Source organism: Crocuta crocuta, unplaced genomic scaffold, assembly GCF_008692635.1.
Source record: "Crocuta crocuta isolate KB4526 unplaced genomic scaffold, BGI_CrCroc_1.0 scaffold348, whole genome shotgun sequence".
In the NCBI taxonomy this organism is placed as follows: Eukaryota; Metazoa; Chordata; class Mammalia; order Carnivora; family Hyaenidae; genus Crocuta; species Crocuta crocuta.
In genome coordinates this window covers 814487-832360 of record NW_027529573.1, presented here as the reverse complement: position 1 = coordinate 832360, position 17874 = coordinate 814487, and the positions used below count along the sequence as shown (strand labels likewise).

The window sequence follows — 17874 nt, the reverse complement described above, 5'->3', positions numbered from 1 at the left end:
GGAATACATACTTAGTTGACACTTGAACAATGGAGGGGTTAGGGATGCTGACCTTCCATGCAGTAAAAATTTCAAGTCTAGCTTTTGACTTCCTAAAAACTTTACTACTAATAGCTTATTGTTAACCTGAAGCCTTAAAGATAACATAGTCAATTTTGTGTGCTATATGTATTATATACTGTATTCTTACAGTAAAGTAGGAGTTCCTTTTTTAAGGAAATCATAAGGAAAAGATAATATATTTACAGTACTCTTACATACTTATATATTAAAAAAAAACCCTGATGTGTAAGTGGACCCGAGCATTTCAAACTAGTGTTGTTCAAGGGTCAACTGTATTTGCATTGTTTTGTCCTATTATAAATCCTCACTATCAGTAAAAATAAGTCTGCCTCATCGTTGTGTTTTTTTTGTTTTGCCTCATTGTTTATATCATCATTTTCTTAACCAATCCCTGTCAATGAACATGACTGCTTTTAAACCTAGCTCTCAACAGGTGTTGGGGAATGTGCTATTTGGCCCCTGTGGGCATATTTGTAATATCTGGAAACATTTCTACTTGGCAGAAATGGTAGAAGAGTGCCACTGGCATTTAGTGGGTAGAGGCCAGGGATGCTGTTCATCATCCTACAACACATTGCATAGGACAGCCTCTAGGGCAAAGAATTAACCAGCCCAAATGTCACGAGTGCCAGAGCTCAGAGGCCCTCTTTTAATTGGTCCTCTGCCTGTCTTTCCTCCTCCAGTCTGCTCTGGCCTGTCTGCCTAATCAGGTCACTCATTGCCTACACTCTGGCCACTCCCCACCCCCAGTCCCAGTGCCTATAGAACAGATGCTCCTTAGCCAAGCTGTCATTATCTTCCAGGTATTCTCTTTAACCACCTTTGCAGTCTGCCATTCATTTATACACTCTCCCCTTCAATGAAAAGGAATGTTTTTCTTGACCTTTAACAGGTCTTTCCACACCGGCTCAAGCATCTTATCACAGAGCCGAGAGTAGCTGGATAGTTCAGAAAGACTTTATAGAAAGCTAGGAGATGACCAAAGAGAGAGAGCACATCAGCTGGCAGCATATAGTTTTTCTGTCCAGGCCTCAGAGGCCTAGTTTTGTCCAACAAGACATGACAGTCTAGGAAAAAGATTTGTCTGGGTCTCTGCCCACCCCCAGTCTGCCTGCACATGGTATTAGTGCCCCAAGGACCGTCCCCTCCCCTGGAACACTGGAAAATTCTTAAGGTCCAAATCTTAAGATGCCAAGCCACATGTCTGGCTCAACTTGTAGAGAACACTGATACTTCCCCAGCCAGTCGACACTGGGATGACCACTCCTTCCAGCAGAACCAACCCTCTGACCCAATAGGCTAAGCTTTCTTCTTGGAAGCCCTACCAGATAATCCTGTCTCAGAACATGACCATAACATTCGTGGACACACATGTATAGTCACAATTTGGCAGGAAGAAGAGTAGTTAACTCTTCAGGGAAATACAGCAATTGTCTTTTCAAAATACACTTTTCATGCCAATTCATGTAAAATACACTGAAAGCTGCTAATCCCTTTATCATTCCAGTTTTGACCCTTGAACAACACAGGTTTGAACTGCATGGATCCACTTATGCGTGGATTTTTTTTTTTTTTTTAGAAGTACAAGGCAGGAGTATAAATGTATTTTCTCTTCCTTACAATTTTCTTAATAATGTTTTCTTTTCTCTAGCTTACTTTATTATAAGCATACAGTATATAATGCCTATAACATACAAAATACATGTTAATCATCTGTTTATCTCATTGGTAAGGCTTCCAGTCAATAGTAGGCTATTAGTAGTTAAGTTTGGGGGAGTCAAAAGTTATACTCAGTCAGAGTGGCTAAAGTGAACAAATCAGAGGACTCTAGATGCTGGCGAGGATATGGAGAAACGGGCACCCTCCTACACTATTGGTGGGAATGTAAACTGGTGCAGCCCCTCTGGAAAACAGTGTGGAGGTTCCTCAAAAAATCAACAATAGAACTCCCCTATGACCCAGCAATAGCACTGCTAGGAAATTACCCAAGGGATATAGGAGTGCTGATGCATAGGGGCACATGTACCCCAATGTTCATAGCAGCACTCTCCACAATAGCCAAAACATGGAAAGAGCCTAAGTGTCCATCAATGGACAAATGGATCAAGAAGATGTGGTTTATCTGTATGATGGAATACTACATGGCAATGAGAAAGAATGAAATCTGGCCATGTGTAGCAACATGGATGGACCTCGAGGGTGTTACGCTGAGCTAAATAAGTCAGGCAGAGAAAGACAAATACCATGTTTGCACGTATAGGAGGATTAGGAATAACTTAACGGAGGACCATGGGGGAGGAGAAGGAGGGAAGTAGGTGGGGAGAGGGAGAGAGGCAAACCATGAGAGACTCTTGAATGCTGAGAACAAACTGAGGACTGATGGGTGGGAGGGGGAGGAGGGAGATGGGCATGGAGGAGAGTACTTGTGGGGATGAGCACTGGGGGTTATATGGAAACCAACTTGACAATAAACTGTTTGTAAAAAAAAAAAAGTTATACTCAGTTTTTTTACTGCATGGGTATTGGCACTCATAACCCCATGTTGTTCAAGCATCAACTGTATTTTGTTAGGTTTTTATGAATCTCTAATGTTGATTAATTATTATTTTAAGACAGTGTCCAAATTTGTTATTTTTATAACATTTTATTAGGGTAAATATTATGCAGATAATATGTATATAACATATTTATAATATGTACTTATAAAATATGACATTTTAAAATATCACATAACATAAAAGGGCCTTAGGGTCACCTAGCTGGCTCTGTCAGTTAAGCGTCCAACTTCAGCTCAGGACATAGTCTCGCAGTTTGTGAGTTCGAGCCCTGCATCAGGCTCTGTGCTGATAGCTCAGAGCCTAGAACCTTCTTCAAATTAGTGTCTTCCTGTCTCTCTGTTCCTCTGCTGCTTGCACTCTGTCTCTCTCTCCTTCAAAAATAAATAAAGATTTTTTTTAAATTTAAAAATAAAAAGAGCCTTAGATATTGTTTTGGTCAGGGGCACCTGGGTGGCTCAGTCCGTTAAGTGTCTGACTGGCTCAGGTCATGATCTCGCGGCTTGTGAGTTTGAGCTCTGCATCAGGCTCTCTGCTGTCAGCACAGAGCCCACTTTGGATCCTCTGTCTCCCTATTTCTCCTTCCTCCACTTGCATTCTTTCTCAAAATAAATTAAAAAAAAGAAATTATTTTGGTTGAACAGAGATCTTGGTTTTTGTGGTTGTTATATTGTTGTTATGGGTGTTTCTGGGAAAACAGATAAGAATGGTCCCCTTCAATTTTTGACATACTCCTATTTGTTTAAATCAAGTTATGGCTCAAACTAGATTTTTTTGAAATAATATTTGACACAGATCTCTTCTGTATGTCAGAGCCATGTACATCAGCTTTTTTTTTCTTTTCAATATACACAGTTTTAAGGTTTAAAAGGTATCTTAAAATGTAGAAAATTGCTACTTTTCTCTAAGACAGTGCTATGGTTGGGAAGTTTGTCTTGCTGCTGCAGTTAATTTTTGTTCTTAGTCTGTCTTCAGACAGACAGCTTTTGGGAATTTGCAGGAGAGAGGCTCTCATTCCGCCAGGTCAGGGCTTATCACTTTTGGCCAGAGGCTACCACAGTCATCGTTCACCCTGCGTCATGTCCCTTTTAGCCAGCTTGAGTGGATTGTTTTCCTATTTGATACTTTGGACTTAGTAAATTTTTGATAAAGGACATAATTAGAAGGACTTAACTTATATCCTGTGACCTTCCTCCAACATCCTATAGAATGAGAAGGCCATTTAGGAGGCAAGAAATAGCTCTTTCCAGTCTCTTCCTTCCAGAAGAAACACTGAAGTTGCAGAAGGCTGTGACGAGGAGCTGTGTGCTTAACTCACAGTTTTTCAAGTATTTGCCAAAGGTTAAACTGTGCAGTTTCCTGACCAGGATCAGTTTGGAGCCAGTGAACATTAATAAATGAACATGCCAATCAATATGTATGCCACCACTATGGCGGCTTCACTCCTTAGGAACTATTTTCTCTTGTCTGAATTAACTTGGAAATGACACTGTTTCTGTGCTTCCCACCAGGTCCAAGGCTGGCATCGAAAAGCCACTTCCTGCGGCTTTCTGTTGGTCCCCGTTTTGGAGGGTCCCTTTGCACTGCCCAGTTACCTGTATGGCGATCCACTTCGAGCTCAGCTCTTTATCCCACTCAACATCAGCTGCCTGCTCAAGGAGGGTAGTGATCACCTGTTTGATAGTAAGAGATACTCCCCTCTGAAGGTTCTATCTGCATGAGTAAGGCCACCTCTCTAGGTATCTAACTGACACAGCTTAGTGCACAGAGGGACCCTTTGGACAAGGGATCCACAGGTTCTGGGTTTAATGCTGGTTCTTCACTTAGTGACTTGGTAACCCTGGGTGTGTCGCATAATGTCTTTGAGCTTCAAATTCCTTATCCCTCAAATGAGAGCACATAAAGTTTAAAGCTACTTTGCCAACTCAGGAAGACCCTCATGAGGCCTGGAACAGATGGTGGATGGGAGAAGGTGTGATACACTGTAAATCACGAGCAGCACTGTTATTCTCCCCACACTCTCCTCTCTGTGCTCCAGCCTTATTGGCTTGGGCTGTGGGAATTTGAACCTTATGGGAGGCTTGAATCTGCTGTTTCATGCAAAGAGACTAAAAAGGGAGGTGTCGAACACAGAACAAGATACAGCGTCCTATTGTGCAAAGCTGTAGTGTGTCAGCACCTGGAACACTGCATGTGGCCTGAGTCCTGCGTTGCAAGGAAGACAGAGCAGGAGGGGGCTCAGAGGAGGACAGCAGGGCTGTGATCAGAGCCCTTCCCCGGGACAGGGCTGTCAATCCTAACGTGGGCAGACAGTGGGCTGAGCCACCCTGCTGCTCGACCCGAGCCCAGCCGATCTACGAGGGCAGGTGTAGGACAGACAGAAGGAACAAGTCTTACTTCACACAGCACAGAACTTTTTATCACCAATTAATTGCCCATTGTGATGAACATATAAATAGCTCATCCAGAACTTTCAGTGAGCTCACAGATGACCTTTTTCAAAATGAAAAGTTAGAAAAAAACAAAAACAGTAGCCCTTTAGTGTCTCAAATATAGAAATTTTAAGTGTGAATGGAAAAACTTTTGGTATAAGCGAGGTGGTTTCTTCCCTTGCCCTTGTAAGTCTGCATCATGGTTGGTAAAAGAGAACAGCCCAGGGGTGAGAGGTCCCTCTAGGTCAGGAAAGACACACTAAGTGTTCCCACACCTTTGCTGTGACAGGCTGTCCCACTGGTGCAAACAGCTTGTGTTCCAAAGGCCCATCTGTATATTCTTTGTTTATATCCCAGAAGACATTTTTATCAGACACAATGTTTCCAGTGATGGTTGGGGTTTCAGATGGGCCCCACAGAGCCACTAGAGGCCATAGATCTGTGATCCTTAGAGTTGACAGAGTGCTCTTCACACACACACACACACACACACACACACACATTCTCATTTAACCTCACAGCGGCTAAGGCTGAGAGAGGACCATTACAGTCCTGAAATGCCACATGATTATATTCGTATCTGATGATTTCAAGCCAGGCAACAGCCTCATGCTACTGTTTTTAATATGCTCAGGAGACACTTCTCCCACACCAGCCAGAGACTCTTCTGGGGTTTTCTACCTTCATTCTAACAGCACAAGATTGCTGGCAAGGCTGGCATTGGAAGACATTTTTGTGTGAGCTTCTGGTTTTCCCTGCCAGTTGTAACCCAGGCTTCAAGACCAGCATCCTCTGTTGGTTGCCATGGTTACATGGTTACTGCTAAAGAAAGGAGGCCTAGTTTAAAGGAACAAGGGCTTAAATCTAAAAATTGATTTTTTTGCTTCTGTGCTGCTTCTCTTCCTGTTATCTTGCCTTCCGATAACAGTGGATACAAAATCTTAAGCATCTGATGAGGAAGTTGCTGTGTGTGTTTTTTCCTATTAAACCCAAAGCCTTTTTTCTTTTTTTGCTCTTTAGTTGCCTAGAACCTTCAAATGTATCCTAGATAGATACTTCCAAAACATAAAGAGCCCCTGTGATTCAGGATGTCTTGTGAAGCTGCACCTCCAGCCCTCAGCATTTTGGTCCCAAAGACAGTGCTGGCCCATTGCCTATTGCTGTGTGACACCTGGCTTCACCGACATCCACCTCCTCATCAACTCTTAGTCCTCACACCAGCTCTGGAGAAGGAGCGAGGCTGGAGAAATGATGCGAGTGATGGAGAAAGGCACTTGTGTGCTCCCTTGCCCTCCCCAGCCTATCAATTTTCCAAAAATATTTTTCATATTTATTTGCTTCAATTTCCCCATCCCTAAAATGGAGCTTATAATATTGTCTTTCCTTGTAGGGAAATGGAACATGGGTAATACATTTTTTTTTCTTTTCTCCTTAGAAGCAGATAACATGCATGTAAAGCTTATCTTTTGTTTGTACTTTAATATCATGTTCCTTTCCACTTTTGGCATAGGGAGTCATTAGAATGAGGCTTACATTGAATTCTGGTAGCTCACACTCATTGCTGAGGACTCATATATTCAGTACCTTTCTAGAACCTGATAGAGCTTTGGGGAAGGGATGATGAGAAAATACGGTTGTTCCTTGGGACAGAGGCTGGTCTTTCAAAAGCAAGTAGTGTGCAAAAGTGTGCTTAAACTGAAGGGGGAGGAATGGCCAAGAGAAGTGAAGGGTACAAAAGGCCAAACCCAGGGAGAATTACAAACCTTGGAATCACACCCTGGCTTTTATTCTTTTCTCCTTTTAGGCTTTGAGCCAGAAACATACTGGGATCGAATGCACCTTTTCCAGGAAGCCATTGCACACAGGTTTGTCCCTGAGCAAGAGGGTATATAGTGGGAAGGCATTACTGACTGTGCGCAGTAGCAATTACCGAACCCAAACACAGTTGGTTTCATTTCTGGGGAAATAGATCTAGTCCACCAATGACAGCCTTGCTGCTAACCTCTGACAGCACCCTTTGCCTTGGTTTCAAAGATAAGCATTACCTGTTCAGTTCCTATAGCTGTTGTTTTTCAGACCTCATTACCTTCTTCCAGTTGAGGGGGAGAGCATAGAGCTCCCTCCTTAGCCTCCAACAAGACCGTAGGCCAAGCTGTCCAGGAGATGACAAAAGATGAAAACTGTAAAACGTGTCAAGAGCCCTGGACCCATGTTGAAAGATAATAAAGGGTTAAAAGACAGTAGATAAGTCCACAGGTATTTACTGGCACCTAATATGTGTGCCAGGGAACAGCTTTCCTGGGCTTAGCTATCTACCCCTTAGGCCAGTCCAGCTTTGTCTCCAGAATGCACTAGGCAATGTCCACTTCATGTTAATCATGGCAGAAGCAAGTCCTCCGTTCCTGCTTCCATAATCCTCTTGCTGCACCTCCTTCAGTGTCCTGTCATCAAACATCTTCAGCTCTTAACACCCCACCACAAACCTCCCTCTCACCCCCTGCGCATCATAGACCGGCTGCTTCTTTAAGCAGTAGTGGGTGCCAATTGGAGGCAAAAGGTGGGGAGTGCAGTGAATCAGTGGCAAAGGGCCTCAATGCAGGAAGCAGACAGGCCTGGTTCACCTCTGCCTCCACCAGCACCTGGCTGAGGAACCGTGAGCAAGTTCTGGAACTGCTTCACTTCCATTTTCTCACCCCTCACTGTGTTATTGGGAGGGTTCCCTAGAGTTCCCAGCACCTAGGAAGCCCTCAGTAGATAGTAGGTATCATTAGGAAGATTCCAGCCAACTGAAACGTTTATAAGCAAGTCTGACGCTTCCCTTGGATATCATTGGGCAATCGTTGGATTTTGCAGGCTAGATGTCACTCGGAGCATGGTCTTTGTCAGATGTGCTTTTTTCTTCACAGCATCCCCCTCCTGATCCATACTCATCTTGATCCTAGTCATATCTAAACTTTGCCCTGTCTTCTTCAGAGTGCTTTTTCAGCCTTCAGTTTCTTCACGTCTTCTGTCCTGTCCCTGCATATCACTGTATGGACTCTCCTGCGTGTCCCTATAGCTAAACATGCTCCCCCTTCTTCACCCAGACCCACCTTCCCCACTTATACCTTCTCCCCTAAACCCTACCCCTTTCTACACCTGTCAGTCTTGTTCCACCACAAATTTCCAGGTCTCTCCTCTCTAAATCCCTCTTTTTTTTTTTCTAGTACACTCTATCCATCTATTACACTAGGATAGGGCCCCTGGGGGAACAAGGGTATGCATTTTTCTCATTTTTGTTTCCGTTTAAGCACTTAACAGTGTACCTTGCCCAGAAGAGCTTTTGTACAGAATGGAACTCTAGGTTAGAATGTGACTCCAAAAGGAGACATTAGCCCACCCGTAAGGTTCATCTCAGACAGAGTTAGAGACAGGTCCAGCTTCTCTGGCCCACCTTCCTGCTGTGGCTCCCCAGCTCCTGCATTTTTGTCTGGGTGGGACTGGAGCCCCCCTGCCCTCACCATAGTCCTGGCTTGTGTGCTCCCCAAGTGGACAGTGAGGGGGCTAAGCACCATGTCTTTAAATTGCCTTTTTAAAATTAAAGGTCTTCCCTGGTGACCTAAAGAAGAAATGAGGCAAGAATCTGTTCAGGCTGATCTATGCTGAGTAAATAAATAGCCTTGATAGGGAAGTAGAAGGGAAGAAAGGCAAAATCCAGAGCCATTCCTACACATGATAAGGTCAGCCTGTAGATGATAAGAGCTTTCCTGTGCACATTAGCTTGTCCATTTAACTTGCCTATTTGACTTCATGTGTTCTTTGATAAATAATTACTGAATGCTAGTGTAAAGCTGGCAGCTTATATAGAGGATGCAATGAAAGGAGACAGGTGTTTTACCTCCTTTAGTTCTGCCTACATCTCTGCCTTCATTACATAAACCTCCCAGACTCAGGGCGAGAGCCACATCTGTTAACACATCCTTTACAGCACTTAGCAGGTAGAGCTGTAATAAATGTGTGTGATGGGAATAGAAACACCCAAAATAGAACAAGCCATAGATGAGAAGCAGAATCAAGTAAGTCATAGATGAAAAGTGGCTTATCTTGCCCATTTCTAGAACACAGCAAAGTAAAGAGCCCCAGATTTGTATGCTTCATTTTTAAGAGGATTTCAATTAAGATAATTTATTCTGTTTCAATTCAGAGCCTTTTTTGAAGGCCTACTATGTGCTTAGCTGGGAGAACTAAGGGAAAGAGGTGTGACTAGGTGAATTAAGGTAAGGACCTTCCCCTCTCAAGTATGTGGGTGGGCGCCTTGCACCACGTAGGACTCAATATGGATTCCAGTGAGAGGCAGAGAAGAGGTATAGGATGGGAAAAAACAAGCAGCCTAAATGTTTCATCTTGAAAGAGATCTGCCAGGCCCCTCTTGCTCAGGCTGTCAGAGAGTCCTCTTAGCCATATTGTCCCCCTTGTCCCTGTAGCTGAGGAGGCCCTAATCTATGTGTCTTCCTGTCCTTCCCTTAGGTTTGGATTTGTACAAGATAAATATTCCGCTTCTGCTTTTAACTTCCCTGCTGAGAACAAGCCTCAGTACATCCATGTTACAGGTGAGACCCTGCAGGTGAAACATGGGGCAGGTGGGTCCTTATGGCAGGAGCCTGTGTCCAGGGACTCCTTCCCTTGATTGAGCCTGTGGCTGCAGAGCCACCACATCCACCCTGGGAACTGTCCTGGTGGTGGTGACGCAGGGTATCTTGCTCCTTAGGAACAGTGTTCCTGCAGCTGCCCTACTCCAGGCGCAAGTTCTCGGGGCAGCAACGGCGGCGGCGAAACTCCACCAGTTCCACCAACCAGAACATGTTCTGCGAGGAGCGGGTCGGCTACAACTGGGCCTACAACACCATGCTGACCAAGACATGGCGCTCTAGTGCCACGGGGGATGAGAAGTTTGCTGATCGGCTGCTCAGGGATTTCACGGACTTCTGCATCAACCGTGACAACCGGCTGGTCACGTTCTGGACGAGCTGCCTGGAGAAGATGCATGCCAGCGCCCCATGAGGCCAGGGTGCACCAGGGTCTGCAGCAGAAGGAGGATTCTGCTCCTGCTGTCCGCGTCCAATAGGAGCAGTCAGGCTCTGGGTGGCGGGCAGCAGGGCCATCGGTGGTGAGTGGGGGCCATTGCTGCTGCTTCCTACCCCCCACACAAAATGTTCTTCCACTCGAGGAGAAAGACTCAGGAAGAAGCTAGCGCTGAGAGCAAGTGGGAGGCCCAGATGGTTTGTGGGTGGGCCTCAGTACTGGGAAAGGGGGCAGGCAGCCCCCATGAATGTCTTTGAAGAGGGGGTGGCTCCTGTGAGCATCCTTTCCCTCCACCAGTCATGGGATTTTTGGAGCAGTCTGTCGCTCCCCACCCAGAAGTGTGCACAGGATGTAAGATAATTTTGTGAAATAGTGTACCATAGGCTCACACCAACTGTATATACCTGTACATATCAAAAGCAGGAATAAAGTGCCATGTGCGGCATCTCTGGCCCAGCCTGGTTCCTGGCAATACCGACCCTGTCCCTGGCTGGACAGTCAGGCCCTGTCACCAGGGACATAGTGGCAAATGAGGCAGCCACTGAAGGTGAGGAGGACTCTAGAATTCACTGTCTTGGAGAGTGGTGGTGGATTTACTGAAAGATGTCTTTCTGCAGGCCCTTGGGCAGGAGCAAAATAGTTTATTTCAGGCTTAGTGAGCAAATAATACCATACACAGCTGCAGACTTATGCTGTCGGAGTGACTGTTGTTAAGTGGGTGAGCCCAGGTGTGGCACATGGATGTCATAGCATTCTTAAAAAAAAAAAAAAGTCAAAGTCTCTATTGACTCCAAGGTTTAGAACCCACTTCGGGATTCTCTCTCTCTCTGTCTCTCTCTTTCTCTCTCTCTCTCTCTCCCTCCCTCCCCCCTCCCTCTCCCCCACTGTCTCTGCCCCCTCCTGCTCGCACAGGTATGCACACTTGCACACACATACTCTCTCTCAAAATAAACTAGATAGATAGATAGATACCACTCTGATTGTGCCCATCACTTGACTGGTCCCAGACTATTCCTCTAACCACCCAGAACATCATAAACTCTTTAGCGGCTCAGATCCTTTGCACATGCTGTTTCACCTGCTTAGAACACCCCTCCTCTAGAGGTTCACCCTGCTCTGTTTACTCCTGGTCATTGTTCATCTGCTCTTTGCTCAAATGCCTCTCCAGGGAAGGACATTTGGCTACCTTTCAGGTCTTCCTGTAGCACCTTGTACTTGTCCAGCAATGCTTGGCACATTTACATGCTAGCATGACAGAAGCTTGCTTGTTTTATTCACCTCTCTGTTCCTAAATGTGCAGCATAATAACAGATGCTGGAGAAATGGTATTGGCTAAATACATGGAGTGTATTTACTGAGCCAGGCACTGGGTATTGCATCTGAATCTCTCTGCATTGGGCTCTTAATTACTTAATGGAGCCCATTTCCTCATTTGTGATTTGGAGCTATTAATGCTACACGTAGAGATTTTGAGAGAATAGATCTGTTAATACATGTGAAAACACACAGGTTGATTCCTGGTAAGGAACAGATCCTTGATAAAAATCTATTTTCTGTTCCTTTCTCACCTGTCCTTCCCTCAGACAGACCTTTACTCTTTTTCAAGCATCAGTGTCCTTCATTTATAAAATGGGAGGCTGTCTGCTAGGGTGGTGGGAGGACCAGAAGACAGATGTATATGAAAGCACTTACTACCTAGCAGGCAGTAAACAAATGTCAGCTGTTCTAACATTCTCAGATGGGAAATCCTCTTTGCCATGTTTCTGAACCAGCTTCTTGCGTGACGTTGCTGGACACGGCAGCCACTGGGCTGTTCAGATTGGATCATATGGCATAGTCATGTGTGATCCTCAGTATCCTACTTTCCTCCTCTCTTCCAAAGATGATCTGAGAGGGGTGCCTGGGTGGCCCAGGTGGTTAAGCATTGACTCTTGACTTAAGCTCAGGTCATGATCTTATGGTTCGTGAGTTTGAGCCCTGCGTTAGGCTCTGTGCTGACAGTGCAGAGCGCTCTTGGGATATATTCATTCATTCATTCATTCATTCTCTCTCTCTCTCTCTCTCTCTCTCAGTAAATAAACAAACTGAAAAACAAAAACCCCACAAAGATGACCTGGGAAAAGAAGGCTTAGAGAGTGATTTGGTGGAAGAAGAGACAGCTAGAAGAAGCAGCTAGAATTCAGTCCTCAGTCCCTCTTTAGCTCCACCCTAGTCCTCCCTACCTGCCCCTTAGGCCTGCCTATCTCCCTCCATGTCTGCTGCCCAGGTACGAGAGAGCCTGGCCTAAGGAAGTATGTGGTTTGAGTAGACATGAGGGATGTGTGCGTGCAGATTGGAAGCCCCATACCAGGTGTATAAATGTGAATAACCATTTCTCAGTGGAGAGAGAAAGGCAGGAAACTTGGGACTAAGAGGACCCAGGTTTAAATTCTAGTCCTGCCATTTTTTTGCTGTGAGAGCTAGGAATGTTCTGCCTCCCAAGTGTGGTTCCTGACCTGTTAAATACAAATGACATAGCCTCACCTTCATTTCCACACACCCCCCCCGCCCCATACACACACACACATACACTTCTCTTGAGTGTTGCTCTTCTTCTGTGCCTGTGACAATGCAATTATTTGCTGACCCTTTCAGCCCCGTAGGCTGAGAATTTCTTCTGGCACACTCTCCAGTCAATGAGAATTGAGTAAGTGAGCTGGTGAGACCAAGGGAGCAGGTGCACACGTCAGGGCCCCTCACAGGACCCAGCACAAAGGACAATGTGCATAAAAGGACATGGACTGTATGGAGGACCTTGATGGGATCACCAGTCTGATTCCCTAAATTAAACCATGGAGGACACTTATTCATGTTGAGAAATGAGGCCATCAAAGCCCAGACATGTGCATGACATACCTTGGGTCACCCCAGTGTAGGAGAGGATGAGGGTGGTCTCATAAGACAAGAACCTTAGAACAGAGGGGTTCTTGGTGATCTGGTCCAGCCCTTTCATATTCTCCCAGTTAAGGAAACGGAGTGACTTGCCCCAAGATCTGCGTGGAACTGGGATGAGGATCAGGTCCTCTGGTGCCCAGGCCCAATGTTTTTCCAGGCATTTGGTTACAGTCAGTGGTGTGGTGGTTAAGGGGGCAGGCACAGGAGGCAAGTGTCTGGATTCATATTCGAGCATGGCCTTTTGCTGGCCTGTGCATCTGAGTAAGTTACTAGAACTGAGTAGGTTACTCGGTTTCCTCATCTGTAAAATGAGACACTAGTACCACCTCACAGGATCTTGAAACCACAGGAGAAAATGTGGGTAAAGAGTGTGGACAGCACCTGGAACATTGTGCTCCTCCTTAAACATCAGCTGTTATAATGATGATGATTACCCCAGATTCTGTGAACCCCAGGAGTTTAGAGAAGGGAATAATCAGAGGCCTGGAGTGGACATGCTAGTCATTAAACAGGAAATAGTCTTAGGCCTTGTGTGATGTATAAGAGTCAGAGTGGTCAAGAGACTGAGCCCAGTGTCCCCACTTGGGCCGGAGGGCTTGTACTTCACTAGCTGCTGTGGTCATGCTGCTGTGGTCTAGGTCCCAAGAATCTCTGCTGGCAAGTTTTTGCTGTTGCCAAGAGCAGGAAGAGGGCTTTCTGATCATGCTGTCCTGGCTCCTTCTCATCATGAACAGGGTTGTTGCCTGAAGCTGAGCAGCTCTGGAGACATTTCTCAGTTTTGTGGTTGTGCTGGGGTGTACCCAGGCCCTAGTACACTTGGGGCAGCACCAGTTGGCCTCCTGAATGAGAAATGAATTTGGGATGGAGAACCACAAGAGTGTGAGATGCAGAAAAACTGGATAGGAAAAGAAATGAGATAGAGTAACACCCTTACCCTCTACCAAAGGAATGGAAATAAAGAAGGCTTCAGAGCAGAAGTAGTAGCTGTCTTGGGCCCCCATCTGTGGTTCTCCAATGCCCCTGTGCAAAAGAGCTCACATAAACTGCAGATTCCAGAGCTCCTCTCAGAGATTCTGATTCATGAGGTCTGGGACTCTGCACTATAAATAGGCACTCTGCTATACGTGGTCCATTTGAAAAACCCTGTCCCNAAGCGAAAGTCGGACGCTTAACCGACTAAGCCACCCAGGCACCCCATCGTCTCTGGGCTTCTTACTGAATTCTTTACATGCCAGCCTGGAAATCTGATTCTCACCAAAAGGCAACACAGTAGAGGTAGAGAACTTGACAGCTGGGTGAAATGACAGGTGACAGCGAAATGGCAGTGGGTGCAGACTCGCTACACAGGGCCGCCCAAGGCTGTGCAGCTGGGCCAGGAACTGCCAGTGCTAGGTTGGATAGGAACAGAAGCCATATCCCCATTTGTAGGAAGAGATCCATCAAAATAATTAAAATAGAAACTTCAGGTATTACAAGGAAGAAGTACATGAGTTACACCTGAGACACTAAAGAAGACTGTGGGGCTTGCTAACATGGATAGAAAATAGTGGGACAGAAAGCTGAATAGAAGCCAATGTACAGTTATCCCGAACATTTCAGGTACATATAATAATGGTCACTCCATTTCTTGAGCATTTCCTCTGTTCTGAGCAATGTAGCATACATACTTTACATCCTGCTGCATCATGTAATCTTTTTTTTTTTTTTATAAATATTTTTATTTCTAGGAGAGAGAGAGAGAGACCGTGTGAGCAGGGGAGGGTCAGAGAGAGAGGGAGATACAGACTCTGAAATAGGCTCCAGGCTCTGAGCTGGCAGAGAGCACAGAGCCCGACGCAGGGCTCGAACCCACAAACCGCGAGATCATGACCTAAGTGAAAGTCGGACGCTTAACCGACTAAGCCACCCAGGCGCCCCTGCATCATGTAATCTTATCAACCACCAGATGAGGGTGGAAGGCCCAGACAGTGAAGCCCAAGACCACACAGCTAACAGCAGGTCTGGGCAGGACTGGGGGACCCCAGAGCGCAGCCCCCATTCACTGTGCTGTCCCCCTTACTCCTGGTGGTGCTGGGTCAGTGAGGCATCACCACTTCTCTGACCTGGAGCTCTGGCCTGGGACCCCTTAATCATTTCAGCTGACTGTACTGTGTGTGGGACAGCCCTGCTGGTGTGCAGATGCCATGTAACATGTGAATGTGGCCTCACATACAGGCGCTCTGGTGGGAGAATGCAGTGACTTTGAGTGACTGCCAGTGGCTTTTCCTCTCACCCAGGCTCATATCTGGAAGGCACTGTCTGCTCCTTCCCTTCCAGCCCACAACCCCTGATTTCTGTCTGCAAGTGTGTCGGGCAGCTCCTGGACCTCAGGCCATGCATGCCACACATTTGCCTGAAGCCTGGCCTGGAATGCACAGGTGGTGGGGGACAAAGCAGGTGCCAAGAACTCGTTCCTACCAGTCTTTAGATTTGTTCTCCATCTGTTTCTCTGGCTGCAGCAAGATTCATCTGTTTCCTCGGTGAATCAGCACATAGTCCTTCCAGGAAAAAAATCTCTTCCCACCCTGGTGACAAGGGAAAGGGGGTAGGGGAGTTGCTGTGTGACCACCAGCAAGCAAACCCCTCTTTCTGAGCCCTGGCATTTTCATCTGAATTCTTCTGGAAATGAATCTCGGAGAGGCCTTGGGGATCACAAGATTGCAGATCGTTTCCCTCCTCAACCGACAGGAATGCTGAGTGCTAAGAAGGAATGAAGGTGCCTGTCAGTATTTCAGGCAGCTGGTGGCAGCTGTGATAGGAGCTGAGTCTCTTACCTCCTTTCTGTGCACTGTGGATTGTATCAGACACCTTATCCATGCTCAGTTTCTCCCCATTAATCCTCAGGTGTGTCTTAAAGAGAGAATTTAAAAAGATGGTTTTTAATTTAAAGTTCACCTATTTTTGAGAGAGAGAGAGAATGAGAGTGCAGGCAGGAGAGGGGCAGAAAGAGAGGGAGACAGAGGATCCGAAGCAGGCTCCACACTGACAGCAGCAAGCCTGGTACAGGCCTCAAACCCATGAACTGTGAGATCATGACCTGCGCCAAAGTCAGATGCTCAATCAACTGAGCCAACAAGGCACCCCAAAGAATTTTATTTTTAAGCCTAGGATATCCTGGAAAAGAAACTTTTCCCTAATGTCTTCATTGTTCATCCAACCCTAGTAGCTCACATTCTGGGTTCTTCTCCTCCCCACAGTCTGGAAGCATCAGATAGGTGTGACCATGTGCAGTCCTAGGAAAGATGCCCCTTTATAAGCCAAAATGTCCTGCCTCTTCTCATGCTATGTGTCCTCAGAAGCTGAGCAGACAAGCTTGAGAGGGTGGGCAGGGCTCTGCCAGAGGCAAGCCTGTGAGACTTTCGTCCAGATGCTGTCCCAGAACCCCTGCCCCTTTTCCAGATCCTTGGATACAGCACTGGAGGAAAACTGGGAGCCAGCCAGGGGTTCTCAACTGGGAGCAATTTGGCCCTCTGTTTGAGGGACATTTGGCAATGTTGGGAGACACTTTCAGTTGTCACAACTGTGGGAAGCATCCCACACCCTATAAAGCATAGGACAGCCCCTACACAAAGAATTATTCAGCCCCACATGTCAATAGTGTTGAGGCTGAGACACCCTGAACTAGATGCTGATCGAGTAAGAGGTCCAGATGGTGGGCCCCTCCTTCCTGTGACTTTGGAGAAGACAGATGCCACTTGCCCCTGATTATGGAGTTCTAAATCCTTTCTTGATGGCAGTCCCATTCCCAATCCATGGGATTGGGAATACATATAGCCATTACTCTTTCTAGGTGCCAAGCGGCTAAGAGACCTGTTTAAGCCCACACTGCAAATTGTGGACAGAACCAAGTTTAGAATCCTGGTCCTATTTAGTGTTTATGTGCTGTGGCATGGCTATTGTGTTTCTCTTTCCTTGTACATACAGCTTGTCTCTTCAATAACATATGGTCTCCTTGAAGGCAGAGAGCACATCTTGCTCATCCTTGTGTCCTCCACTGCAAGTGCCCATCACACACAGGTGCTTATTTAGAATTGCTTGAATTTATTCATTCAGCCTATATTTATGTGAAGCCAAACCAATGTTGGTCTTGCCTTCTTGGTGGAGGGAAACAGACAGGCAAAGCACTACAGAAATAGAGGTGCGGGCCTAATTCTATGTAGGGGAACTGGGAAGGCTGGAGAAAGGGGCATTTGGGCTGGGATTTGAAGGGTGTATAAGAATTCTGGGTGGGTGAGGAGGACATGTTGGAGAAGGGATTCTGGAGGTCTGGAGGGCCTTGTCACCAGATCAAACAAGAGAACATGACTGCCTGAAACCTGATGAGGGAGAAAACTGGAGAGCAATTTCTCCAAATCTGCCCTGCTCAGCCTGAACTTTCAACAACTGATTTGCAGAGGGAGGTTAGTGTTGTCAAGTTCCAGGGTGCAAACTAGAGTGACAAATGGTCCATTGTCTGGAAGCCCTGAGCCAGCCTGGACTCTGGGGGTCATACCCCAGGATGAGGGCTCAGGACAGAGACTTGACACGTTGCTTATCTGTCTGGCTTTGTTCTTCCTGGTCCTGGATCTGGGTAGAACAAGCTTTTCTTTCTTTCTTTTTTTTAATGCTTTTTAAAATTTATTTATGAGAGAGAGAGAGAGAGTGATCACAAGCAGGGGAGGGGCAGAGAGAGACTGGGAGAGACAGAATCTGAAGCAGACTCCAGGCTCTGAGCTATCAGCACAGAGTCTGACTCGGAGCTTGAACTCGGGAACCATGAGATCATGATGTGAGCTGAAGTTGGACGCTTA

The 17874-nt window shown here is 46.1% G+C and overlaps 1 protein-coding gene across 6 annotated transcripts in view; it reads left to right on the top strand.

Annotated features, from left to right (window-relative positions):
* DEPDC5 (DEP domain containing 5, GATOR1 subcomplex subunit) overlaps positions 1-10562 on the top strand; it is a 134885-nt gene extending 124323 nt beyond the window's left edge. For all 6 annotated transcript variants that reach the window (XM_077761539.1, XM_077761538.1, XM_077761543.1 and 3 more), the window contains 4 exons: positions 4130-4301; positions 6855-6915; positions 9557-9639; positions 9798-10562. In XM_077761539.1, coding sequence (XP_077617665.1) covers positions 4130-4301; positions 6855-6915; positions 9557-9639; positions 9798-10090 — 609 coding nt within the window. In that variant the 3' untranslated portion in view covers positions 10091-10562. The remainder of the gene's footprint in view (positions 1-4129; positions 4302-6854; positions 6916-9556; positions 9640-9797) is intronic.
* The last annotated feature ends 7312 nt before the right edge of the window (positions 10563-17874 follow it).